A 26,857-nucleotide genomic window follows, 5' to 3' on the forward strand; every position below is an offset into this window, starting at 1 on the left:
CACCCCCCCCAGCTCTGCCCCCAGCCAGCACCCCACCAACACCAGCCCCGTCCCCCAGAGCGCCCCACCCCGCCCCACCCTGTCTCCTCCAGCCCGGCCCCACCCCCCCCAGCTCTGCCCCCAGCCAGCACCCCACCAACACCAGCCCCGTCCCCCAGAGCGCCCCACCCCGCCCCACCCTGTCTCCTCCAGCCCGGCCCCACCACCCCCCAGCTCTGCCCCCAGCCAGCACCCCACCAACACCAGCCCCGTCCCCCAGAGCGCCCCACCCCGCCCCACCCTGTCTCCTCCAGCCCGGCCCCACCCCCCCCCCAGCTCTGCCCCCAGCCAGCACCCCACCAACACCAGCCCCGTCCCCCAGAGCGCCCCACCCCGCCCCACCCTGTCTCCTCCAGCCCGGCCCCACCACCCCCCAGCTCTGCCCCCAGCCAGCACCCCACCAACACCAGCCCCGTCCCCCAGAGCGCCCCACCCCGCCCCACCCTGTCTCCTCCAGCCCGGCCCCACCCCCCCCAGCTCTGCCCCCAGCCAGCACCCCACCAACACCAGCCCCGTCCCCCAGAGCGCCCCACCCCGCCCCACCCTGTCTCCTCCAGCCCGGCCCCACCATCCCCCAGCTCTGCCCCCAGCCAGCACCCCACCAACACCAGCCCCGTCCCCCAGAGCGCCCCACCCCGCCCCACCCTGTCTCCTCCAGCCCGGCCCCACCCCCCCCCAGCTCTGCCCCCAGCCAGCACCCCACCAACACCAGCCCCGTCCCCCAGAGCGCCCCACCCCGCCCCACCCTGTCTCCTCCAGCCCGGCCCCACCACCCCCCAGCTCTGCCCCCAGCCAGCACCCCACCAACACCAGCCCCGTCCCCCAGAGCGCCCCACCCCGCCCCACCCTGTCTCCTCCAGCCCGGCCCCACCCCCCCCAGCTCTGCCCCCAGCCAGCATCCCACCAACACCAGCCCCGTCCCCCAGAGCGCCCCACCCCGCCCCACCCTGTCTCCTCCAGCCCGGCCCCACCCCCCCCCCCAGCTCTGCCCCCAGCCAGCATCCCACCAACACCAGCCCCGTCCCCCAGAGCGCCCCACCCCGCCCCACCCTGTCTCCTCCAGCCCGGCCCCACCCCCCCCAGCTCTGCCCCCAGCCAGCACCCCACCAACACCAGCCCCGTCCCCCAGAGCGCCCCACCCCGCCCCACCCTGTCTCCTCCAGCCCGGCCCCACCCCCCCCAGCTCTGCCCCCAGCCAGCACCCCACCAACACCAGCCCCGTCCCCGCAGGTGCCCCGCCCCGCCCTGTCTCCTCCAGCCCGGCCCCACCAACACCAGCCCCGTCCCCGCAGGTGCCGTGCCCCGCCCCCCGTCTCCTCCAGCCCGGCCCCACCTCCAGCTCTGCCCCCAGCCAGCGCAGCGCCCCGCCCCGCCCCCGGCCCTGCCTCCAGTGCCTAGCCGACCCCCCAGGCTGGTCTCCGGGCTCCGAAGGGGGGCCGCGTTCCGTTCATCGCCACGTCTGGCCCGATGCCCCCGCGCGGGGCCGGCGCACGCTCTCGCTGTTGACAGGTAGCGGGGACACACCCGCCCTGCGCGCGCAGCGCTCTCGGGGCCGGCCCGGACCCTGGCCAGTAGGGGCCCCGTCCTCCGGGCCGGAAGTGCCGCGTCAGGATCCCCAGCGTTCGGAGCAGCGTCAGCGACATGGAGTCGCCGGTGAGGGGCTGGGTCCACCGCCTTCCCGCAGAGTCCCGCGGGAGGGGCCTTGGTTGGCAGGGCAGGGACTGCGGGTGAAAGCTCCACCCCCCGCCGTGACCTCTGTGTGACCCACAGGGCCACGACCCCTTCCCCCACGCACAGCCCCCAGGCTGCGTTCCCCGTCCCTGAACCCGCGTCCGTGCCCGCGGTGTGCCGAGCTCTGCGCCCAGCCCTCCGTGCCCGCGAGCTCCCCGCTGCCCTGGTCCTTCCCTGCCCCGCTGCGCGGTGCCCGACTCGGTGCCCACTGCCAGCCTGCCTGTGCTGACGGGCCCTTCCTGCGCAGGTGCTGAGGAGCCCGGAAGAGATAGCGGCGCTGTACCGCGAGCTCAGCCAGTGCCCCTCGCTCTGCAGTGCCTGTATCGGGCCCGAGGTCACCACTCAGTATGGGGGCAAATACTGCAATGTCTATACAGGTACCGACTCTGTTGCGCCCTGCGCGTTCCAAGCCCCTCTGCCCCAGTGCGGGGAGAGCGGAGGGCAGAGGGGCCCCGAGGGCAGAGGGCAGCTGCATTGTTCCTAGCTTTGGTTCGGCCTTGCCATGGGAGGCCCCCCAGTTCCCCATCTCTGAGGTGAGGCAATGGGCCCAGGCTGTCTGCTTGCCAAGAGTCAGTCTCAGAGGAAAGCACCCCAAGACCCTGCTTGGGGCTCTTCACATGTGTGAAGGGATTTGTGGCTGTTGGGTCCCATCGGATCAGCATGCCACCCCCTGGGTAGGCTCCCTGGGCTTGGGCTCAGCCCTCCCATCCCTGCAGCTCGCTCCACATGTCACAGCAGCATCCCACAGCACCTCCAGTCCTGACCTTCCCCAGTTAAGGGTTCCGCGGCCCTCCGCGTGGCTTCCCTAACCTGACCAGCCCTGCTTCCTGAGCCACTGCTCCCGGCTCTCCAGACTTCTGTCTTCTGTCCACTCAGAGGCCTGACTGAGCCTTGGGACCTGCCCATTGCCATGTGACTTGCTCCCTTTCTCCAACTGGAGGGGTGGGAGAAGTGTGCCCAGATAGGGCTGGCCCCAGCTTCCTGGGACAGAAGCTTGACTGCTGTCCCCATGTGCCAGCTGGGGAGCTGAGGCCCAGACAGTGACAGCTGATTTTCAGAGATGTCCCCCGTCCCAGCTGCAAAGTGCTAAGTGCACTTGACCATCAAGCCATAAGGGGCTGGGCCACGATCACACAGAGCTGGGGTTGAGCCCAGATCTCCTGAGCCCTAAGTTGCTGCCTTAGCCACAAGCCCAGCCTGCTTGCAGGTAGCATAGAAAGTGCCAGGAGTGCAGGCAGGCAAGGTGCCCTGCTCTGCACACAGGCCATCCCATGTGGTATCTTTGCTCTAAGGCCAAAGGAGAGGGGAGCAGTGCCGGTCCGGGGCAGGCAGCAGCTGACTGCCCTCTCCTTCCAGAGTGGTCTCAGCAGGACCTGGAGAGAGCCGAGAGCGTGAAGTTCTGCCGCCAGTATCTCATCTTCCATGACAGCCAGGCCATTGTGTACTCGGGCCCCTCGGGCACCTGCAGTGAGATCAAGGGAGAGTGAGTGTCTCCGCCCTGTGCCTTTGCCAGCACCCACCATGTGCCCATCGCCACCCCCACAGCTCTGCTAGAGCCTGACCTGGCTGGCTGCCCAATGTGGGCGTGGTTGGCAGGAGGTGGGGGCTGCCCTGCCATGGGATGTGGGCAGCTGGGGAAGAGCTTGGGCTGTGTTGCCACCTGCCCTGGTGCTGGGGACTCCAGCAGGAGGGACAGAGCCAGAGTGTGGCTCTGCACCTGGCAGAGGCCCCCTGCTCAGAGTGCGGGGATGAGGATGTCCTGGGGGCCTTATGTCTAGCCCTGAATTGCCCCTAGCTCCCAGGCTACTGGTTGGGGAGGCAGAGTCTGCCATTACATTGCCCTGTCCCCTCCTCTGTGTCCTTGGGGGGCTCCAGGCTCAGTTGCCTGCAAAAGGCCATTAGCAGAGGGCGGGGCTCTTGGCTGCACCTGTTCCCACCCCCTGGAGGAGGTATCTGGGCCACCTCTAGCCCCCTGCTGCTTCTCCAGCTTTGCAATGGGGAACCCCATGTGCCAAACCTGTTGTCCCTGCCTTTTGCTGCGCCTGCTGGGAGCACTTCTCCATTGTGCTGTGTCCTGGTGTGTGTTTAGACGGGATACAGGAGACAGAGGGTTCACATGACCCAGTCCCTGGCCAACAATAAACTGTGTTAACCGTGGCCTGGGCTTTAGGATCTGGAGACCTCAGCTTGCATAGCCCCAGGGCAAACAGCCCAGCAAACACCCCTTTAACTTGTACTGAACATCCAGAAAGGAAGGGAAACAGTTGAAGCTTTTGAAATGGAAGGGATTGAGTCAGGCTTTCATCGTAATAACACCCCATGTTCCCTTTCCCTTTGGCAGGAGAGGGCTCCTCGTGCCAGACAGTCTCGTAGACAGGGTTATAGCTGGTAAATAACTGTTTGGGGAAAAGAGAAGCAGTGAGTTGAGATGGACTGGGGTAACTGCTACTGCTCAAGTCTGATCCTGTTTGCTAAGAAGACAACAAGCCCAACGCACCAAAGATAGAGCGGAAAAGAACAACAAAAAGAGAGATTCAGCATCTGTCTCTGGGGCTGACTTCATTGCAACCTCACTGCTGGAGAAACCCAGCCCCAGCCCATGCCCAAGAGCTGGCAAACTCGTACTAGCAAGAGGCGGTTTGGCGTAGTGCTTTTAGCTCAGTTACAGGCTTACAGTGGTGTTGCAAAGTATGCAGGCGTGGCCAGCTCAGCCACACTCTTAATAATTAGGAAGAAAACAGAGAAGGCTAGGAAAGAGAAAAAAGGTGGAGAGGGCAAAGGCCGCAAGGGGGAATGAGAGAGGGGGGGAAAGTCTCACGTCCCAGCTGGGGTTGCAATTCAGCCGAAGCCAATGGAAGTGGTGCTGGCCTTTGGACCCCTCTCTTTGGCCTGGCCTGGTCTGGTCAGGGCAGCTCGCAGGAGCAGGAGGTTCCAAGGAGACCCAGCCACGATGGTGAAGCTCACTGCAGTTGTTGTCGCCAGACAGTTGCTGCTCTGGCTAATTTCATAAGAACATAAGAATGGACATACTGGGTCAGACCAAAGGTTCTTCTAATCCAGTATCCTGTCTTCCCACAGTGGCCAGTGCCAGGTGCCGCAGAGGGAATAAACAGAACAGATAATCATCAAGTGATTGCCCTGTCACCCATTCCCAGCTTCTGGCAAACAGTCTAGGGACACCATCACTGCTCATCCATCCTGGCCAATAGCCATTGATGGACCTATCCTCCATGGATTTATCTAGTTCTCTTTTGAACCCTGTCATAGTCTTGGCCTTCACAACATCCTCTGGCAAGGAGTTCCACAGACTCACTGTGCGTTGTGTAAAAAAATACTTCCTTTTGTTTGTTTTCAACCTGCTACCTATTAATTTCATTTGGTGGCTCCTAGTTCTTGTGTTATGGGAAGGAGTAAATTAAACTTTATTTACTTTCTCCATACCAGTCATGATTCTATAGACCTCTATCATATCCCCCCTTAGTCGTCTTTTTTTCCAAGCTGGAAAGTGCCAGTTTGATTAATCTCCTCATACGGCAGTTGTTCCATACCCCTAATCATTTTTGTTGCTCTTTTCTGAACCTTTTCCAATTCCAATATATCTTTTTTGAGATGTGGCGACCACATCTGCACGCAGTATTCAAGATGTAGGTGTACCATGGATTTATATAGAGGCAATATTATATTTTCCATTTTATTATCTATCCCTTTCTTAATGATTCCCTTGATTCTGTTAGCTTTTTTGACTGCCGCTGCACATTGTGTGGATGTTTTCAGAGAACTATCCACAATGACTTGAAGATCTCTTTCTTGAGTGGTAACAGCTAATTTAGACTCCTCATTTTATATGTATAGTTGGGGTTATGTTTTCCAGTATGCGTTACTTTGCATTTATCATAATTGAATTTCATCTGCCATTTTAACAATGAGGAGTCTGGTGGCACCTTAAAGACTAATAGATTTATTTGGTCATAAGCTTTCGTGGGTAAAAAACCACTTCTCCAGATGCATGAAGTGAAAATTGCAGATACAGGCATAAATAAATATTGGCACATGAAGAGAAGGGAGTTCCTCAGCTATCATCTCCTAGCACCCCTCCTCTACTTATGCTACATTGATGACATTTTCATCATAGGATCCATGGGAAGGAGGCCCTTGAAGAATTCCACATGGATTTCAACAATTTCCACCCCACCATCAACCTCAGCCTGGACCAGTCTGCACAAGAGAGCCACTTCCTGGACACTAAAGTGAAAATAAGTGATGGTCACATAAACACCACCCTATGCCGGAAACCTACTGACCACTATACTTACCTACATGCCTCCAGCTTCTATCCAGGACACATCACACAATCCATTGTCTACGCAGCCAAGCCCTAAGATACAACCACATTTATTCCAATCCCTCAGACAGAGACAAACACCTACAAGATCTCTATCAAGCATTCTTAAAACTACAATACCCACCTGGGGAAGTGAGGAAACAGATTGACAGAGCGAGACAGGTACCCAGAAGTCACCTACTACAGGACAGGCCCAACAAAGAAAATAACACCACTGTCCATCACGTACAGCCCCTGGCTAAAACCTCTCCAGCACATCATCAACGATCTACAACCTATCCTGGAAAACGATCTGCCACTCTCACAGGCCTTGGGAGGTAGGCCAATCCTTGCTTACAAACAGCTCCCCAACCTGAAGCAAATACTAACCAGCAACTACATACCACACCACAGAAACACTAACCCAGGAACCAATCACTGTAAGAAACCCCATTGCCATCTCTGTCCCCATATCTATTCTAGCGACGCCATCAGGGGCTCATTCACCTACACATCTACTAATGTGATATGTGCCAGCAATGCCCCTCTGCCATGTACGTTGGCCAACCCGGAGACAGTCTCTACGTAAAAGGATAAATGGACACTAATCAGTCATCAGGAATGGTAACATACAAAAGCCAGTAGGAGAACACTTCAGTCTCCCTCAACAGATTTAAAAGTAGCCATTCTTCAACAAAAAAACTTCAAAAACAGACTTCAAAGAGAAATTGCAGAGCTACAGTTCAAAACTTAACACCATTAATTTGGGCTTGAATAGCGACTAGGAGTGGCTGGCTCACTGCAAAAGCAATTTTCCCTCTCTTGGTATTGACACCTCCTCATCAATTATTGGGAGTGGACCACATCCACCCTGACTGAATTGGCTTTCAAAACTGGTTCTCCACATGTAAGGTAACTTCTTTCTCTTCATGTGCCAATGTATATTTATGCCTACAATTTTCACTCCATGCATCTAAAGAAGTGGGTTTTTTACCCATGAAAGCTTATGCCCAAATAAATCTGTTAGTCTTTAAGGTGCCACCAGACTCCTCGTTGTTTTTGTGGATACAGACTAACATGGCTACCCTTCTGATGCTATCTGCCATTTTGTTGCCCAGTCACCCAGTTCGGAGAGATCCTGAAGCTGGATATGAGTCAGCAGTGTGCCCTTGTTGCCAAGAAGGCCAATGGCATTTTGGGATGTATAAGTAGGGGCATAGCGAGCAGATCGAGGGACGTGATCGTTCCCCTCTATTCGACATTGGTGAGGCCTCATCTGGAGTACTGTGTCCAGTTTTGGGCCCCACACTTCAAGAAGGATGTGGATAAATTGGAGAGAGTCCAGCGAAGGGCAACAAAAATGATTAGGGGACTGGAACACATGAGTTATGAGGAGAGGCTGAGGGAGCTGGGATTGTTTAGCGTGCAGAAGAGAAGAATGAGGGGGGATTTGATAGCTGCTTTCAACTACCTGAAAGGGGGTTCCAAAGAGGATGGCTCTAGACTGTTCTCAATGGTAGCAGATGACAGAACGAGGAGTAATGGTCTCAAGTTGCAGTGGGGGAGGTTTAGATTGGATATTAGGAAAAACTTTTTCACTAAGAGGGTGGTGAAACACTGGAATGCGTTACCTAGGGAGGTGGTAGAATCTCCTTCCTTAGAGGTTTTTAAGGTCAGGCTTGACAAAGCCCTGGCTGGGATGATTTAACTGGGAATTGGTCCTGCTTTGAGCAGGGGGTTGGACTAGATGACCTTCTGGGGTCCCTTCCAACCCTGATATTCTATGATTCTATGATCCTTTTGTAGCTCTTCACAGTCTGTCTGGGACCTAACTATCTTGAGTAGTTTTGTATCATCTGCAAATTTTGCCAGCTCACTGTTTACCCCTTTTCCCAGAACATTTATGAATATGTTGAATAGGACTGGAGCCAGTACAGACCCCTGGGGGATACCACTGTTTACCTCTCTCCATTCTGAAAACTGACCATTTATTCCTACCTTTTGTTTCCTATCTTTTAACCAGTTACCAACCCATGAGACCTTTCCTCTTATCCCATGACTGCTTACTTTGCTTAATAGCCTTTGGTGAGGGACCTTGTCAAAGGCTTTCTGAAAATCTAAATACACTATATCCACTGGATCCCCCTTGTCCACATGCTTGTTGACCCCCTCAAAGAATTCTAGTAGATTGGTGAGGCATGATTTCCCTTTACAAAAACCATGTTGACTATTCCCCAACAACTTATGTTAATCTATGTGTCTGACAATTTTGTTCTTTACTCTAGTTTCAACCAGTTTGCCTGGTACTGAGGTGAGGCTTACCAGCCTGTAATTGCCAGGTTCACCTCTGGAGCCCTTTTTAAAAATTGGCATCACATTAGCTATCCTCCAGTCATTTGGTACAGAAGCTGATTTAAATTATAGGTTACAGACTACAGTTAGTAATCCTGCAATTTCACATTTAAGTTCCTTCAGAACTCTTGGGTGAATACCATCTGGTCCTGGTGACTTATTACTGTTTAGATTATCAATGTGTTCCAGAACCTCTAATGACACCTCATTTCCCCCCAAATCTGTTTGTTTTCCAGCCTCCAAAGGCAGAGGGGTGGAATAGCCCATTGACCACCAATTAGGCCAAATTTCCGACTCCAGGTTTGGTCCACTGATTTCTGGTCCCCACCTTCTCGTGGTTACCAGGTGTGGCCGGAACACCCAGTCCTTTGGGGACCTTTGTACATATTTTCTTGTTCCGTTTTGGATAACAGGTCACTGTGACAGCTTGGGAATGTTCACTCTCTTGCACGACTGAGCTCATAGGCTCAATTGCAGACCCCGTTATCACAACAGGCCCCAACTCCACCTCTCCCAACACCCCTGTGGGGTGAGTTAGCACGTGGGTCCAGGATCCTATGGACTCCCTGAGCCCTGGCCATGCCTCTCCTGTCCCCAGGCCATGCCATGCCCCCAGGCCCACTCCAGCCTGTCTCCCCCTGCAGGCTTCTGAGCAGGGAGTCTCCCAGCGGGGCACTTAAGGCCGTCTTGCGGAAAGCCAGCCCTGGCAAAGGCGAGGAGAAGCAGTTTCTTGAGGTGAGTCGATATGAGGCTGGGCCCACTAACACTGTGGGAAAAGCCCTGGGCAGAGTGAGGGCAGCCCTCAGCATTCTTGCTGTCTGGGGCCGAGGTTCCTTCCTGGCCTGACCGTGCTCAGGACTCAAGGAAGGGGCCCCTGCCAGCCCCTGCTGCTGACGGCCCCTCCTCAGGCCTGGCTTTGGGGTGGAGGGATCCGTTCTCTGTAGTTCCAGCAGGCCACTAGGGTGGGAATCTTTGTGGCTCTCCCCTCAGCGTTTACCAGGCATTGCTCATGGCACACTGGGGCCCAGCCTCGTGGGATCCTGGGCTGGTGTGGGGCAGGATGGACAGAGCCATGGCCAGCCCACTCCTTCTCTTCATGGGTGGAGCGAGCCCATGCAAGGTGGGGCCCTGCTGCCCACTCTGCAGCCAGGCAAACTACCACCCCAGCTGGCAGCTGTTGCCAGCAATACCCACCACAGTCACCTGTTCCCCCCGCCCTGTGCTGCCATTCCCCTGCCACCTGCCCTGTGGCCCCACAGTCCTGGGGCCTGGCCCCTGATGTTTTTGTTCCTCCAGATCTGGGATCAAAATCGCAAAGTGAAGAGCGTCAACCTGACTGTGTTGGAGAAGCATGGCAATGTCTATGAGGATGGTGAGGCTGGGTCCCTATGGATCCACCTTTTTCCCTGCATTGGCTGGCAGGGAATTGGGGGAGGGGGTGGGGCAGGGCAGGATATGGGGATGGGAGGGTGGCCAAGGGGGCCCTGTGGCCGTCTGGCCGGGCGTGCGGAGGGCGGTGAAGGGGGCCCTGCAGCCGTCTGGCCAGGTGGGGGAGGGTAGGGTCGGTGAAGGGGGTCCCCAGGGCCTGTGGTGGGGGCACTGGGCCATGCTGCCCAACAGGGTCTGATCAAACTTCCCCAGATCAGTTTGGCTGCCTGTCCTGGTCGCACTCGGAGACCCACTTGCTCTACGTGGCTGAGAGGAAACGGCCCAAGGCCGAGTCCTTCTTCCAGAGCAGAACCCCGGAGCTGAGCAGCAACTGTGCTGATGAGAGACGAGACAAGGCTGTCAAGGTGTGTGGGGCGCAGCTGGAGATCGCGAGTTGGAGCTGTGGGTGGGCCATTCGTCCCACCCCCACAACTGGTCAGAAAGTCGGGCATGGTGCTAGGGCCCTGAGCAGAACTCCCAGCTCTGCTGCTGAGTGCTGTGCCATGCTTCCCTAGTGGATGCTGAGCCTGCCCATCCCCCACACACTGGGCCTGTGGGGCAGGAGATGGCATTCCTGTGGGCTCTGGCAATGTAAAGAGCCAGATCTGCCCTGTATCTGAGGCACAGGGCTGTCCTGCCCCAGAAAGCAGGAGAGTTGGGGGGTGTCCCAGGGGAGGGGGCACTCATGGCTCTGTGTTCCAGGGGGAGCAGTTCGTGTACCATGACGACTGGGGCGAGGCACTGGTGGGCAAGAGCATCCCAGCCCTGTGCATACTGGATGTGGAGAGCGGCAATGTCTCGGTGCTGGAGGGTATCCCGGAGCACATCTCCCCTGGGCAGGTCAGCGCAGGCGTGGGGAGCCAGGCACTGGCAGTACCTGACTGGCACCCGCTGGCAGCCCAAAACAGCCCCCAAACACCTCTCTACCTGTTCCCTCTGATGCAAGCTGCCCCTGCCAGCACCCACAGGTCACCCAGTTTCCATGAGGGGCTGATGTGCCTCAGCAGGGGAACCTGTGCCCCAGGATGCCAGCCGGTAGGACGGGGCCCTGGTTTGGATCTCGGGAGGGCACTGCTCATTGCTTCATTCCCTTAAACAGAGCGGGAGAGTTTCTAGCTGCTCTTGCGCCCCCTCCGACACTCTTCCCCCCTCACCAGGTTCTCCTCCCACCTTCTCTTTCCCCACCCCTCTTGCTCACTGGCGCTCTCCCACTTTGCCTGCAGGCCTTCTGGTCCCCTGGCGACACGGGTGTGGTGTTCATAGGCTGGTGGCATGAGCCCTTCCGCCTGGGCCTGCGGCACTGCACCAACCGCAGGTGAGTGCCCTGTGCTGCTGCCAGCTGCCCCTTCCTGAGCGCTGGGGAGAGGGGCCTCCCCATTCCCAGGTGTGGAGCCATGTCCCTCGGGGAAATGCCCTTTGAGGCACCTTTGGGCTGGGGCTGTTCTGCTAGGGCAGAAGGCCGGACTGGGCCTGACCCAGCCCTGCTCTGAGAGCTGGCCCCAGCTTGCGGGCATCTGCTGCAGCCTCCTCTGAAGGAGACCACTGCAAAGGGAGGGGCTGTTGTGGGGCTGGGGCTGCCAGACTCAGCCTGAGGAGCCACAGCTCCGATCTGCCAGCTGGGAGCAGGGGCCATCTGGAGGGGGAGGAGTGGGGGCTGGGCTGGCCACTCCTATCGGGTGTAGGGCAGGAGGGTTGGGCAGTTGTGGGGAAGCTATGGGGCCCGTGCAGTGACGGCTGCCCTCCTCTGGTTCCCAGGTCAGCGCTGTTCTATGTGGACCTGATGGGAGCGAGGTGTGGTGAGTCGCTGCTGCTTTCTGAGCCAGTGCCCTGCCCGCATGCCCCCTACCTGCCTGTGCCCTCCCTGTGTGCCCCCTGCCCCTGTTCTGCCCACATGTCTCTGTCCTGCCTGCGCCCTGCCCACATGCCCCCTGCCCTTCTCACGGTCCCCATTCTGCCCATGTACCCCCATCCTACCTGCGGGTATGTCCATGTGCCCCTTGCCCTACCTGCATGCCCCCTGCCCTGTCCAGGGTCCCCACTATGCTCATGAAACACCGTCCTGCTGTGCCCTGCCCGCACTCCGCCCTGCCAGTGGTCCCCGCCTCGCCCATGTGACCCCATCCTGCCTGCGCCCTGCCTGCGCGCCTCCCATTCAGCCCGTGCCCCACACTGCCCATGTGCCCCCTGCCCCACCCACAGTCCCCACTCTGCCCATGTGCCCCCGTTCTCCACCTGCCCTGCCTGTGTGCCCCTTGCCCAGCCCACGGTCCCCGGTCTGGCTGTGTGCCACCCACCCTACCCACACCCCACCCTGCCCGCGGTCCCCGCTCTGCCCACATGCCTCTATTCTTCCCACGTCCTACCAGCGGTCCCTGCTCTCCCCACATGCCCTCATCCTGCCTGCGCCCTGCCCGCGTACCCCCTGCCCTACCTGCATACCCCCTGCCCTGCCCACGGTCTCCGCCCTGCCTGTATGCCTCCTGTCCTGCCTGTTCCCTGCCTGTATGCTTGCCCCCTGCCTGGATGTCCCCTGCCCTGCCAGTGGTCCCCACTCTGCCCATGTGCCCCCCGGTCTGCCCATGCCATGCCCTACCCTTGTGCCCGCTGCCCTGCCCACGGTCCTTGTTCTGCCCATGTGCCCCCATCCTGCCCGCAGTCCACGCTCTGCCCATGTGCTCCCTGCCCTGGCCTCGTCCCCTCATCCTGCCTGCGCCCTGCCCCCGGGTCCCCTGCTCTGCCTGTGCCCCCTGTCCTGCCCATGTGCCCCTGTCCTGCCTGTATGTCCCCTGTTCTGCATGTCCCCATGCCCCCGTCTGGCCTGCCCCTGTCCAGCCTGACCTCTGCCCTGCCCACCTGCCCATCCTCCGCCATGATTGCCCCCCTATCCTGCCTGTGCTCACACTCTTCTCCATCCCTCTGCAGAGCTGCTGTCAGACGACACTAAAGCTGTGTGGTCCCCACGCCTGAGCCCTGACCAGTGCCGCATTGTGTACTTGGAGAACAGCGCACTCGGGCCCCACCAGCAGTGCAGCCGCCTTCGCGTGGTGAGTGGGTTCCACCAGGTTGGGGAGCCAATGCCAGGGGTTGGGTGTCAGGCTCTCTGGGGCCCAGCCAAGGCCGTGTGGGCCATGTCTTCCAGGGGCACTTCCTGCTGGGAGCCAGCCTTCAGTCGCACTGCATAGGCCTGGTGCTTCGGCTTCTTCAGCAGCCTGTGCTGCCATAACCGAAAGTCTGTGCACGCAGCGGCACAACGAGAATCCTCTTCCCTGGGCATGTCGCCCTGACACTTGGGCCTGGCCCTGCTCACTCTGCTGGTGCCCCCTGCTCCCCACAGGGTCACACCTATCATCCCCCCAATAAGGCACCGGAAGGTGCCTATGGCACAGCGCTGCTGCTCCCTTGGGTGCCCGGGGGGAGCTGGGACAGGCCTGCTGGGGTCTAGCTAACCCAGGTCAGGCTCCCCAGCACGCTGGGCCTTCCCATGAGCAGCCACCAGCCCTGCCCTGGATCCCCCAGAAGGGAAGGGGCAACATTGCAGAACAGAGCCCCACGCTGCTGCCCCTGAGTGCCAGGCGGCCGTCTCTTGCAGTACGACTGGTACACGAAGGTCACCTCCACCGCACTGGATGTCGTGTCCCGGCACAGCCAGGGTGAGTAGTCGGCCAGGTTCACTGGGGACGAGGGAGGAGCTGGGCAGCGGGATGATGAGACAGGCTGAACACCCAGGGATCTGGCGCTGTCTGCTCAGGAGGGGCCAGAGCTGCTGGGACCAGGAGGGGCTGCGTTTTGGGAGTGAGGGGTGCTGGCAGAGCTGGGGGGGGCAGGGGGCTGTGGATCAGGAGAGAGGGGCGCTGGCAGAGCTGGGGGGCAGCCCAGGGCTGGGCTAGCAGGGGCTGCGAGTCGGGAGTGAGGGGCACTGGCAGAGCTGTGTGGGCAGGAGGCTGAACAGGAGCTGCGTGAGAAGCTTGGTTCCCTGTTGCTGGCCATTGGTGCGAGTGCCCTGTGCCAGCCTGGCTGGTGTGCAGGGGGCAGTGCGCTGAACCTGGGGCCCTCTCCTTGCAGGAACGTTCACAGGGATCTATTGCCCAGCACTGCCTGGCCTGTGCTGGGCAGCCGATAGCCAGAGAGTCGTGCTGGACACCGCTCAGCGCAGCCGGCAGGTACTGGGGTCAGGGACTGGGGCAGGGCAGTCCCACAGCTGTGCTGCCTGCGGGCATATGCAGAGCCCGGGGCCCAGGCCAGCCCTGAGCAGAGGGGCTGGGGGCGTGCTGGGCCCTACCTGGCTCTGACGAAGCTCTTGGTGTCCTCCTAGGAGCTGCTTGTGGTGGAGACTCTGAGTGGCAGCGTGACCTCCCTGACGATGGGTAAGTACCCGGCAGCCTGCTCTGCTCACGGTGTCCCTGGATGCCTGGTGGGAGGGGCTGGGAGCCCTGCTGCTCCCAGACTCCTCCTGTGAGCTCCAGACCGTGACCCGGGCATCTGTCCCTTTGCAGGCGCCCCCCTGGGCAGCTGGTCTCTCCTCACCATTGACCGGGATCTCCTGGTGGCCAGGTTCTCGACCCCCAGCTGCCCCCCAACACTGGTAAGGGATATGGGCTGGGGAGGGAGACTGTGCCGTGACCTTTCACCCCACACGCAGACTCAGGAATAAAAATTTACTGGCTGCATCCACACCATACCCAAGCCAGCATCCCAAAGCATCACCCTGCTCAGGCTCTGGGCTAGCAGGGAGCAGTGGGGCAGGCGTGAGGGGCACCAGCAGAGCTGGGTGATGGAGCCGAGGGCCAGGCTAGCAGGGGACAGTGGGACAGGAGTATGGGGCATCAGCAGAGCTTGGGGGGTGGAGCCCAGGGCTGGGCTAGCAGGGGGCAGTGGGGCAGGAGTGAGGGGCACCAGCAGAGCTGTGGGGTGGAGCCCAGGGCTGAACTAGCAGGGACTGCAGGTACTGGGGCTGCATGCAGGTTGCCTATTCGGTCAATGCTGTCAGTCTCTCCTTGTCAACGCCCCCATTCCAGCTGCAGCCATTTCCTCCCCAAATGCTGCCAGAAGATGTCTGCAAAGGCCCCCGCCCGAGCATCCTGGCCCCCCTTGGGTCATGCCCCCACTCCCCGAGCATGCTGCGCCTGCCACTGATGGGCTCTTTCCCCTGGCAGAAGGTGGCCTTCCTCCCCGGGGCCGGGCGGGAGGCCCAGGTGCACTGGGTATGTCTGGAGGATGTGACCCCCATCCCGGAGATCAGCTGGGTGATCCGGCCCCTGCAGCCCCCCCCGGATCAGGAGAATCCGCAGTACAGTGAGTGCCGTCGGGGGTGCGGGGCTGGGCTCTGGGGGCTGGCGCTGACGCTGACATCACACTCTTCCTTTGCAGAGGGTATTGATTTCGAAGCCATCCTGCTGCAGCCCAGCAAGGGGCTAGGGCTGAGGAAGCTGCCCCTGGTGGTCATGCCCCATGGTGAGACCCCTGCCTGGCGTGCCCCTCCCTTCTCCCCCCGGCCCCCCCACCACAGGGACCCCCACCCTCCCAGACTGTGTAGGTCTGATTAGGCCTAATTATGAAGCTAGAGCCGAGTGTTGTGCTGTCAGATCTGGCTCTCCCCGACCCTTGTCAGTGCTGCCACCTTGCCCTGGGGCTCCCCATGCCTGCCTATCTGCAGCTGTTCCCCTCCTGCTGTGGGGCCAGCTGCCCTCCTGTCCCATGGGGTTGTCATGGCAGCTGCAGGCCACTGCCCCTTCACTGGACTCTGACTCCCAGGCACATGCCCCACCCCCCCAGGCAAGGGGGCATTCGCCAGCAGCCACAATGCCAGCCCCATGGCAGGGGAAGGGGAGCGGCCCCAACCCAACCAGCGCCTGACACTGACAGGCGGGTCCCTCTGGGTTTGGGTTGGGGGCAAGGTTCTGCCCTGGTGGTCATGTCCATGGAGAGTCCCTCCCTAGGCAGCTTGCATCAGTCCCTAGGAAGATGAGGGGCGATCAGGTCAGATCTGAGTGAGGCTCTGCAGCCTGGCATATGGGGTGGCAGCCTCACTCGGCTTTGGCACCTGCTATTGATAGTGCAGGGAGCCACGTCCCTGCTTGCCCAGGCCCAGATCCCACCCTCGGCACTGCTGGCGTCATCACAGCGGCCTGGCAGCACCCACTGGGCTGAGTCTGGAGCAGGGTCAGTGTGGGGATGCCGTTCCCTGCATGGCAGGGACAGAGCTCAGGGAGAGGTGGGACCGAGAACTGTCCCCCAGCTGCATGCAGGTCAGAGTCTACCCAGCCCCACAGGGAGCACAGCAATGCCACGGGCCTAGGCCCCCAAACCCCTCAGCCCCGCGGGGAGCACAGCCACCCCAAAGGCCTAGGCCCCTCAGCCCCAAGGGGCGCACAGCCACCACACAGGGATCATAGCCACCCCACAGGCCTGGGCCCTCCGACCCCACAGCCCCTTCCCTCTTCTTTTACTCTTTTGTCCCCATGGTAATTGTTTTGGAGGGTTGGGGGGGCCTCTGTTTCCAGTTTTGCCCTGGTCCCCAGAGCTCTGTCACTGTGTTGAGCGTCTTGTCCCCGGTTCCCAACCAATCCCTTGTGCCAACGGTATCGTTCATTCGCCATTCAGGGAGTGATTGGGGCCAGCAGATGCCCCCTGGTCCATGCTTCCCTGAAAGCCTCTGTTCAAGGCAATCGTGTGTTGGGGGAGCCTAGCAGCTCAATCACTTTGCTCACCCAGCTCCTCCCCGTCCCTGCCAGACACCACATCCCAACAATTACACTACACACATGCTATGAGCCCCTTCCCTCTGGACTCTGCCCCATGGTCCAGCCCCTCACCCCTCTGCCCTCACCTTGCAGGAGGCCCACACTCTGTCTGCACGGCCAGCTGGATGCTGTACCCCGCGGTGCTCTGCAGGATCGGCTTCGCCGTGCTCCTGGGTGAGTCCTGCCAGAGCCACGGGAGCAGGCATGGTGCAGCCAAAGCCTGGTGAAGTGGCTATGGGCTCCCTAGGCCTGGCCATGCTTGGCCCCTGCCAGCTCCCTGGGCACGGCACCCTGGGGAGGAACTGCTGGGCCAAGGCTTACTCTGAGGGTGCCCTGGAGCCCCTGGAGAGGGCTGAGGGCACATCTGGGCCACGGCACAGGGAGGCTGAGCTCCCAGAATGCAGCACCAACATGGGGATGGCCATTCAGGGCAGGGCCCGGGCACCATCAGCATCCCTGGGACAGCCAGCAGGAGGGCGCAGTCCCCGGGCCAACCCAGCCCCACAGTACTCAGCTGCTTTCCCTTCACCCTGGGTTGCAGGCCTGCAGCTGTGTGCCCCTTGGCCAGGGGTGGGGTCTCCTGGCGGCACCCTGCTCCCAGAGCATGGCAGGGGGCTAGCTGTGGCAGGCCAACCCTGTACCCTTGTGAACCCCTGTTGCTGGGGGGCTGTCAGGCACTCTCCCATCATGCTGAACTCTCTCCCACAGTGAATTACCGCGGTTCGCTGGGCTTTGGCCAGGACAGCGTCGCCTCCCTGCCCGGGCACGTGGGCTGCCAGGATGTCAAAGACGTGCAGGTAGTGGCTTCCCCCTCCCCCCCCCAGCTGCCCTGCAGGGGCTGGGACAGTGTGTGACCCACAGCCAGGAGACCAGGCTGCTCCCTCTGGGCACCTTCCGCCCAGGGACTTGGTAGGGGGAGATGGGCTCAGCCAGCTTGTCAGGTCCTGGCCCCATCCCAGCCCTGCCCCCCTGTCCCCTCCCTGGGCGATCCCTTCCAGGCCCTGGCTGCCCCCTCCTTGAGACTGCCCTGGCTTCCCACCCTGCCCTGAGGCTGCCCTGTCTCAGGCCCTGGTGCCCTGGCTGCCCCATGGCACTGCCCCTCTCATCCCATTGCAGTATTGTGTGGAGCGGGTGCTGCAGGAGGAGCCCCTAGACTCGGCGCGTGTGGCACTAGTGGGTGGCTCACATGGGGGCTTCCTCGCTTGCCACCTCATCGGTCAGTACCCAGGCACCTACCAGGCCTGTGTGGCAAGGAACCCGGTCATCAACATGGCCTCCATGATCAGCAGCACCGACATCCCAGACTGGTGAGTGCCTGGGGCTAAGACCCTCCCCACCCCCTGCACCAGGTGCAACCTGGATCCTGCCCTGAGCCGGGCTCTGTCTCCTCTGCAGGTGTCTGACTGAGGCCGGCTTCCCCTATGCGCCCGACACCCTACCGGATGCCTCCCACTGGGCAGAGATGCTCCACATGTCACCCATGCAGTACGTCGCCCAGGTATGGACCCCACCCCCCTGCTCATAGACCCCAACCCCTGCTCAGAGACTGGTCAAGCTTCTGACCAGGGCAAGACAGTACAGCCCCGGGATCCTAGGTTGGGGAGCTGGGAGGAATTGGCTGGAGCCTCTCTGTTGTTGGATCACGAGTGGCTTACAAAAGCATTCATGTAACTCAGCTAGGTGTGTCCCTGCCTGTGGATGGTTGTGTGAGTGCAGGACCTGGAGAGGTTTGCAGTTTGTCACAGCATCACAATTTGAGAGGGAACCCAGGTTGGTAAGACGGGGTCAGCAGTACCACAGTTCTAGACTGCATTCTGGGGAACCCGTCACAGGGGGGTGGTCACCTGATTCCTTTGTTCTCCAACCTTTTAGCTATCACTTTGCAGAGGGGGAAGGGCCCAGGCCATCAGTTGCCAGGAAACAGTCGGCCATTTATGTACCCTGGCCCTTTGCTCTGCAACAATTACACTCCCTTAAGAAATGCATAAGAGAAATTGAGGCACCCCTACAGTATTCAGAGGAAACATTAAGAACAGTCCCATTTTGCCACATCTTCCTTAGAGGTTTTTAATGTTAGGCTTGACAAAGCCCTGTCTGGGATCATTTAGTTGGGGATCGGTCCTGCTTTGAGCAGCGGGTTTGACTAAATGACCTCCTGAGGTCCCTTCCAACCTTAATATTCTATTCTATGGTGTGGGTCCCCTAGTGCTGGCTGTGGGACCCAGATCTCTGCCCTGCTCTTCCCCCAGGTCCGGGCACCTGTGCTTCTGATGCTGGGAGAAGAGGACAGGCGTGTCCCCCCCAAACAGGGGCTGGAGTACTACCGTGCTCTCAAGGCCAGGGGCGTCCCTGCACGGTGAGCCTGCGGGGGGCAGGACATGGGGATCAGCTGGGAGGAGAGAACTGATTGGTGCAGGGGCCATGGCTGGGGCGGGAGGGAGGACAAGTTGGGTGCTCAGGTGCAACAAGGCCAGTGGGGCTGGGATCACCAATGGAACAGGCTGGCACCAAGGGAGGGAGCAGATCACTGGGGCGGGGGGAAGCTGGAGTTGTAGGAGGGAAGCTGGCTGGAGGCTCAGATGGCTGCGAGGAGTTGGTACATCCCAAATGGCTGGGATGGTCCTGGTGCAGGGGTCCTGGGGGAGCAGGTGGGGGGTCCTGGTGCATTTCTTGATGGGTGGGGGGGTCTCTGGAGAGGTGGCAAGGGGTCCTGGTCCATGCCCAGGTATATGTGTGTGGGGGTCCTGGAGAGCTGGTTACAGGGTACCTTACCAAGTCCTCTCCTTCTCCACAGGCTGCTGCTGTACCCCAGGAACAGCCATGCGCTCTCTGGCGTCGAGGCTGAGGCCGATGGCTTTATGAACATGGCGCTCTGGCTGCTCCAGCACCTGCAATGCTGACAGAGGCTGGGCTTCGCCTCTGCCCGAGCCCTGTAACCTGCATCCAATAAACCCACTGCTCATCTTGTGTCCCTGAGGGCGTAGCGTGCCCCTGGGGGGAGGGGATGGGTCTCCACTGCAGCGGGGGGCCCCCTTCACTAGCAGGCTGTGGGGCTAGGGTGGGGGAGGAGGAGCCACCAGCGCCCCTCCTGCAGAACTGGGAAGGGCCCTGGGGGAGGAAGGTGGGAGGTGTGCCAGTACTCGCTCTCCCCTCACCTGGCTGGCTGGCTTTACACTCCACCTGCACCTTGCGAACAGCCCATCCTGTAAGCCTACCCCTTGTGGGGTGCCTCACAGCCCTTGCTCTAGGATCAAGCCCTGGAGGAACCCCTCAGTGGCCAGCACCCAAGGTCCCCCCCTCATCTGCCAGGGCAGGCCACACATTCTCACCGCCGCCTGCCCACCCTGTTCTGCTGAGCCAGAAGCCTGGGGGAGACTTTCACCCTCACCCTCCCAGCCCACAGCCAGTGTTGGCAGTGACACCCGGCAGCCTTGTCCAGTCAGAGCAGGATCTCTGACTCACCGGGACCAGCTAAGGCTGAGACAGCTTCACCCAGCCATGGTGCCCTGCAGGCAGGTGTTGGCTCTGCCCCAGGTGAGTGCTGCTGAGTCGGCTCTTACCCCTGACATCTTGGGCCAGTGCCCTCAGGGCCAGGCTGACTTCAGACGCCCCACCTGTCGGCCTCCCAGGGCTGGGAGTTAATTGTGCCATCCCTGGGGCTCCCATTTTCTTTCCAGGTCCTCCAGGCAGTTCACTGACCCTGCTGCTCATGACTCCTGCTCTGTCCCAAGAGTGGTATTTCAGCCCCTTTGCAGTGCCGCCCTGTGGATGTGAAGTCCAGAGGGAAACTGATGCATGCACAGGCATCAGAAAAACTGCAGAAAATTTCCACTTTGTGACAGCAGAAAGCAAGATTTCCCCAGCCCTGCTGTCAGCAGCTAGTGCTGCCTCATTGGCAGGATACTTGGTGCATGGACCACAGCTGGGCTGAGTCAGCTGGAGCTGTTTGGGCAGGGAGGAGAGTGGGGACAGGCAGTGTCACTATAAGGCTTTTGTGTATCACTGGGTGGGGTCCATAAAAAAAGAGCAGCTTGCTCCTGGCCAGCCTGAGCTTCAGCCACTGTCTGGCCCTAGATAAAGGGCAGCAGGTCTATGCAGATGTTGGCATAGCAGAGAGGTGGCACTATGAACAGGCAGCAGGATGGGCAAGTGGATCCAGACTCACCGCCAGAGCGAAGAGAGGGGCCAAGGGCAAAGTCAGGAGGGGGGTCCTCTGCCCCAGGTGAGTGATGGGAGATGGAGAACCAGGAGCGGATGGAGCCGAGAGGCCTGGGCTATGGGCAGGAAAGGGGGCATGGCAATCCCAGTCTGACAATACCTGTGCTCATTGCTCTGGTGCAGGAGGGCCTGATGTGAGCCGAGGACAGGAAGCTGAACCCAGGCAAAGCAGGTGTAACTGTTTCACGCTGAGGGGAATTAGTCACTGGAGCCATTGTTGTGGTGCAGTCTCCATTGCTGGCAGTTTCTAGCTCCAGCTGGGCTATTTCTAACAACTCTGCTAGGAATTGCTGTCTCTGGCCTGGCCTTGCAGGGCTCAGCCTAGCTGATTGCAATGGGCCCTTCCGGCCAGGGAAGCTCTGAGCTCCGGTTGGACCAGGGTGCAACAGGAACTGGGGCTCTGGCGACCAGGGCTCCCTTTTCACTGCCTACGTCCCTACAGGCTGGCCTACCAAGCCCGAGGTCTCAGTCCCTGTCTACAAGGGGCTCATGGCCCAGTGTGGCTCAGGCCCTTGGCAATGCCTCCGGCCCCCAATGCCAGCTCCACGACAACACTACTGGGCCTTAAACATAGTGATCTCTGTGGGGCTCCTTGCAGCAAGTGCAGCCCAGCCAGACCCTTGTGCAAGGCTGGATTGTCCACTGGCTGAAGCCTTGGAAGGTCCCTGGGCTCAGGACTGAGAGGCAAAGCCATGACAGCTGGTGTCGATTCCCCTGCTGGCTCTGGGTCCTTGTCCTTATCTCAGGGCAGCTCTGAGCCTAGCCACCAGGTGGTCTCCAGCAGGGCACCCACATCCCACCTGCCAGGTGTCCTGCTGGGTGGTTACTCCTGTGCTTCTCAGCACCACAAGGAGCATCCCTGAGCCATGTGCAGTGTGTCACCCCTCTGCAGGGCACTGCCCATCATCCTGGCCCCTTCTCCCAGCTGTGCTGCCCCAGCATACACCCCCCCACACACACACACAGATCCGCACTGCCCTACCCTAAGCAGGGCACTGTGAGCCCTGCTTGCATCATCTAGACTGGGGGAGGGGAGGGCGGTACTAACATCTGTCCTCACCGCCCATTGCTGAGCCTTGCCAGGGGCCTTTCCATGGTGTCTGTAACTTGTGTGTGTGTGGGGGGGGGGGGGGGTGTTCCTTGCCAAGAATGGGGAAACCCTTCCGCTAAGTCTTCAAAGTTCTTGATCTCATTTCCTTCCTGCTGCCTCCCCGGCACCCTCTGCAGCCCTTGGATGTTCTGTGACTCTACGAGCGTGGGGCAGGCCTGGTACCCAGGGTTTTCAGAACCCTAAGCAGTGGTAACTTAACAGTTTCTCTCCAGGTGCTGTCAGGAATAAATCAATGGGGACACAGCTCCTCTGTCTGATAAATGATTGACACAAACAAGAGTGCTTTTACCTACAACTAACTTTTTTATAAGGTCTTTTGCACACATTCTCCCCTCCCCTCCCCATATGCTGTAGCAGTGGGGTTAGAGCCAGCCAAACATTTATATATACCTAACATCTGAAATGGTTTCAAGGAATCAAAACCAGTCTTCCAGGTTGGGGGTCCCAGTGGGGGCACCAGGCTCTGCTGTATGTGGGGTGTTAGGTGGCTGATGGCTACAGGGGCCGCATCAGCACACATCCACTATCCCCAAGAGGAGTAGGAGTCAGGCTGCCCATGGGGATGGGGATGGGGACAGGGAAATAGGGAGGGGGGCAGGGTGTGGGACTCCAGGTCTGCCCTGATCTCCTGGGACTCTGGCACTACCCAGAGAAACTGAGTGGATCAGTAGTGGGCCCTTCCTAGAGCTCTCTTCCAACCAGAGTGGGGTCCTGCTGTCCACGGAGCCATGAGTGTGGCGGGAGCTGCCTCGCCAGGGTGCCTTCTCATGGCCAGAGGGTTAGAAACAGTGAGCCCCATCACAGTAGATACGGCTGGGGTGGCTAGCTATTATAGCACCCCTGCTGGGCCAGTCTGGGACTGCAGGAGCTGAGAGCTCCCTCTTGCAGACCAACAGTATCGGTGCTATCCCCCCTCAGCTTTGTGTTGAACCCCTTCTGTGGGATAGACTCCCTAGAGGCTCATACATCCTTCAGGGCTGGCTCCTGAGGCTGAACATCTGCGACTCTAGCCCGCTCCCCGCATCCTTCCTTGAGTGTTGCCCAGCGGAACCGGCCACCTCGGAGAGATGGTCATACTCTGCAGGTATCAGTGCATCTCATCCAGCATGTGCAGTGACGTTCCCAGTGTGCTGTCCAACCAGCAGGGTTTATTAGTCACTGGACACAGAGCACAGACCAGCTTTTGGTTAGCACAGAGAGAGCAGGGTAAAACATCAGCCATACTGGGCAGCCAGGGCCCAGCCAAGCTGTCATGAACCCCATGGTCTTAGAGAGCTTATTCCTTCACTCTCCCACTTCCCTGGTCCTTCTCGCATGAACAGAGAGCAACAATACCCGAAGTCTGAAGGTGTAAACAATTCGATGTTTATTGGGGTGAACTTCCAGCAAGCTTAAATCCAAGTTCCTTTTTCCTTATTTTCGAATCCCAACTTACTTCCTGTTTGCCCCTAATTTATACAGTAATATTCTTAGCTATACCTTAACCAATCATTCTGCTGAAATTTAACTAACCAATCCTAACATATTGTAATATGATTAGCTAACCAATTATATCCCACCACAATAATTAGATTACACCCAGCAAAATTAATTATACAGCAGACAGAAACAATCACAGAACCAGAAAGAGACCATGCCAATAAACTATAGCAACGTGGGAACTATAATGAGAAAACAATACGGAAGTGAGGATTTCACAACTACATCTATAAAGACATAAGGGTTTCCCAGCTGTGTCTACGGATAAGTGAGTTCTTACCAGACAGCAAACTATCAACCTAAATGTCCTTTTACATCTTCTAGGCTCTTCCTTTTCTCTGGAGGTGATAGATTGGATCACCTTCCTAACAGTCCCATATTGACTAGTTTGGGATGTGACCGTTCGCTTCCCAGCTTTGGCTGCCTCTGCTGCTTAGCCAAAGGCACTGGCCTAAGAACAGGGCCTCAGACTGTCACAGTGAGAGAAGGCCCTTACACAGATTCTTTCTTGTATAGCTCTATTACTAGCTAAATGATAAACATATACCTACATTCTTAGCGTATAGGCCTTTACAGACAGGCCTGAATATCTATATCCTAACACATGGGTCAGGCTCTCTCTGATTCCTTGATCAGTTCCCAGGCAAATGCCATGACTCATGCAGCCAGCTCCCACCCTCCCACTATCTCCCCACCTCACACCTGGCCACTATTCTCGGGCTAGGGTCTGAGCAGGTGGGGAAATCTGGCTACCTCCAGGGCATTGGTCGTTAGGTGTCCGTGTCCTGGGGACTGGGTTTGTCAGTGTCCTCTCAGAGCCTCCATTGATATAGGTCTGCTTTGGCCAGTTTTAATTTCTTCTTCATAAAGATCTTCATAAATGATCTGGAGGATGGTGTGGATTGCACTCTCAGCAAATTTGCGGATGATACTAAACTGGGAGGAGTGGTAGATACGCTGGAGGGGAGGGATAGGATACAGAAGGACCTAGACAAATTGGAGGATTGGGCCAAAAGAAATCTGATGAGGTTCAATAAGGATAAGTGCAGGGTCCTGCACTTAGGACGGAAGAACCCAATGCACAGCTACAGACTAGGGACCGAATGGCTAGGCAGCAGTTCTGCGGAAAAGGACCTAGGGGTGACAGTGGATGAGAAGCTGGATATGAGTCAGCAGTGTGCCCTTGTTGCCAAGAAGGCCAATGGCATTTTGGGATGTATAAGTAGGGGCATAGCGAGCAGATCGAGGGACGTGATCGTTCCCCTCTATTCGACATTGGTGAGGCCTCATCTGGAGTACTGTGTCCAGTTTTGGGCCCCACACTTCAAGAAGGATGTGGATAAATTGGAGAGAGTCCAGCGAAGGGCAACAAAAATGATTAGGGGACTGGAACACATGAGTTATGAGGAGAGGCTGAGGGAGCTGGGATTGTTTAGCGTGCAGAAGAGAAGAATGAGGGGGGATTTGATAGCTGCTTTCAACTACCTGAAAGGGGGTTCCAAAGAGGATGGCTCTAGACTGTTCTCAATGGTAGCAGATGACAGAACGAGGAGTAATGGTCTCAAGTTGCAGTGGGGGAGGTTTAGATTGGATATTAGGAAAAACTTTTTCACTAAGAGGGTGGTGAAACACTGGAATGCGTTACCTAGGGAGGTGGTAGAATCTCCTTCCTTAGAGGTTTTTAAGGTCAGGCTTGACAAAGCCCTGGCTGGGATGATTTAACTGGGAATTGGTCCTGCTTTGAGCAGGGGGTTGGACTAGATGACCTTCTGGGGTCCCTTCCAACCCTGATATTCTATGATTCTATGATAATTACCCAGCCCAGCTCAGTCAGCCAGATGACAGTCATGCCTCTGTCTCCTAGCCTGCCCCATAAGCAAACAGCCCTTTCCCACCACTGGGCAACACTGTGATATATCGGGGAAACTGAAGCACATATATGCTTCATAAAAATATTATAGAAAAGTCCCACTTTGTCAACCCCTCCAGAGCCAGGGCTCCTGCCCTGCCCCACAGCGCCCCCTGCTGGGAGAGGCTGGAGATGGCATAGCTGTGTGTCACGAGCACACAGGCTGAGGGCTCTGGAACAAACCCAGGCAGGACCCTCTTCAGTGTGACTCCCCGCAGGGCCATTCTCACCAGGGCAGGAAGCCTCCTTTGATTCAGTGCCTCCTGAGACCAACCTTGGACCATTCAGCACTCTGCACACCGTGAGCTCCCTGCAGCAAGTTCCCCTGGGGATGGGGCACCTGGGGAAGCCTTACACAGCTCCAAAGGGGTGCCTGCATCCCACTCCGCACTCAGCCAGTGTTGTAAAAGAGCAGGAACACAGCATAGGAAAGGTCTTTGTTAGCACCGAACCCAGAAAGTTACATTTAAGTCCATCTTGGTCAGACCCAGTGCTCCAAGCCCTGATTCTCCCCCCGAGACCCAAACATGAAACTGAGTCGTACTTGCAACAGGCTATACCAAGTCATGCCCAGTTGCCCCTCCTCCAGCCTTTGTTACTCTTCCCGGGCAAATAGGGTCACCTGGCCTCCACTGCAGTAATTTGTTCTCCTTCTTGAAACTGGCTGGCTTCTTGAAGAGGGAGTCCTGTTCACCCCCACACACACACCCTGCCATCAGTTACTAAATTACAAAATAGCCGGCCCAGGCAGCTAGACAACAGTCACACCTTACCCTCTAGAGGTATCTGAAAAGAACAACACCCTTGTCCCACCACCTGTGTTAATACTGCACCACATAGGGAAAACTGAGGCACACACCATATTCATACAAAACAAGAAAATCCTCTGCTTTGACACATTGGAGCTCCCTCCACAGCAAGCACTCCTACCCTGCTTCCCACAGTGGCCCCTGCTGGGAGTAGGGGGGGTTCCAATTTTGGTTAGCGGTATTCCTGGAGGTTTCATCACATGACATAATCTTTTAATTAAAGACTTATCTTTAATTCCTGGGGACTCCAGGATAGTCCAGGAGGGTTGCGCAACCCTAGCTGGGAAAGGCCGGGACATTGGTGACTTCTTTCTGACTCATCTTCTGGTAGTTGCTCATTGTAAAGTGACAGGCCCCTCCCTTACCCACAGTACTCTGCCTCCAGGATTGGCCAAAGGGAGCAGGACGGCACACGACACTGGCCATTCAGCAACAGTGCTTATGGTCAGTGGCTCATCCCTGAGTCTGCTAAGAATGAGTGCCCTGCACATAGTCGTGCATCCCACACTGGGCTCTGGCTGGACTTGTCACTTGCCCTGCTGCCTCGTTCCAACACAAGCACCTTAGCGCCTGGCTTTCTCTGCCTTGCACATCCCTGCAACACTCTCAACCGTGCTCTCCAGCACCCCACAGAAGAGGGCTGCTCAGGCGAAATTTTTAGGCCCAGCCAGGACCTGAACCAGACCCAAGGATGCCAAGTTGTCCAGCCGAACCCAACCT

At 58.4% G+C, this 26,857-nt stretch overlaps 1 protein-coding gene across 5 annotated transcripts; it reads left to right on the forward strand.

The window, feature by feature from the left end:
• The first annotated feature begins 1,430 nt into the window (after positions 1-1,430).
• Positions 1,431-19,580, forward strand: APEH (acylaminoacyl-peptide hydrolase). Of its 5 annotated transcripts, none has more exons than XM_073352638.2 (22): positions 1,431-1,548; positions 2,018-2,147; positions 3,063-3,253; positions 9,088-9,178; positions 9,740-9,815; positions 10,085-10,236; positions 10,574-10,711; positions 11,095-11,186; positions 11,627-11,667; positions 12,794-12,915; positions 13,461-13,521; positions 13,934-14,031; positions 14,184-14,235; positions 14,365-14,453; positions 15,025-15,163; positions 15,239-15,322; positions 16,705-16,785; positions 17,320-17,408; positions 17,728-17,918; positions 18,007-18,109; positions 18,861-18,967; positions 19,406-19,580. In XM_073352638.2, the coding sequence occupies exons 2-22, from the start codon at positions 2,118-2,120 to the stop codon at positions 19,509-19,511; spliced, it is 2,133 nt and encodes a 710-aa protein (XP_073208739.1). In that variant the 5' UTR covers positions 1,431-1,548; positions 2,018-2,117; the 3' UTR covers positions 19,512-19,580. The 5 variants fall into 5 exon arrangements, with proteins under 5 accessions (XP_073208739.1, XP_073208738.1, XP_073208741.1 ...); XM_073352637.2 differs by lacking the exon at positions 1,431-1,548 and adding an exon at positions 1,555-1,692 and having other exon boundaries at positions 3,127-3,253; XM_073352640.2 differs by lacking the exons at positions 1,431-1,548; positions 10,574-10,711 and adding an exon at positions 1,555-1,692 and having other exon boundaries at positions 3,127-3,253.
• The last annotated feature ends 7,277 nt before the right edge of the window (positions 19,581-26,857 follow it).

Source organism: Lepidochelys kempii, chromosome 7, assembly GCF_965140285.1.
Source record: "Lepidochelys kempii isolate rLepKem1 chromosome 7, rLepKem1.hap1, whole genome shotgun sequence".
In the NCBI taxonomy this organism is placed as follows: Eukaryota; Metazoa; Chordata; order Testudines; family Cheloniidae; genus Lepidochelys; species Lepidochelys kempii.

Bases quoted from the DNA above. Each gene is read 5' to 3' on its own strand.
- APEH (XM_073352637.2), top strand. The intron at 9,179-9,739 runs GTGAGTCGATAT...TTGTTCCTCCAG, and splicing joins AGGAGAAGCAGTTTCTTGAG to ATCTGGGATCAAAATCGCAA. The intron at 18,968-19,405 runs GTGAGCCTGCGG...CCTTCTCCACAG, and splicing joins GCCAGGGGCGTCCCTGCACG to GCTGCTGCTGTACCCCAGGA.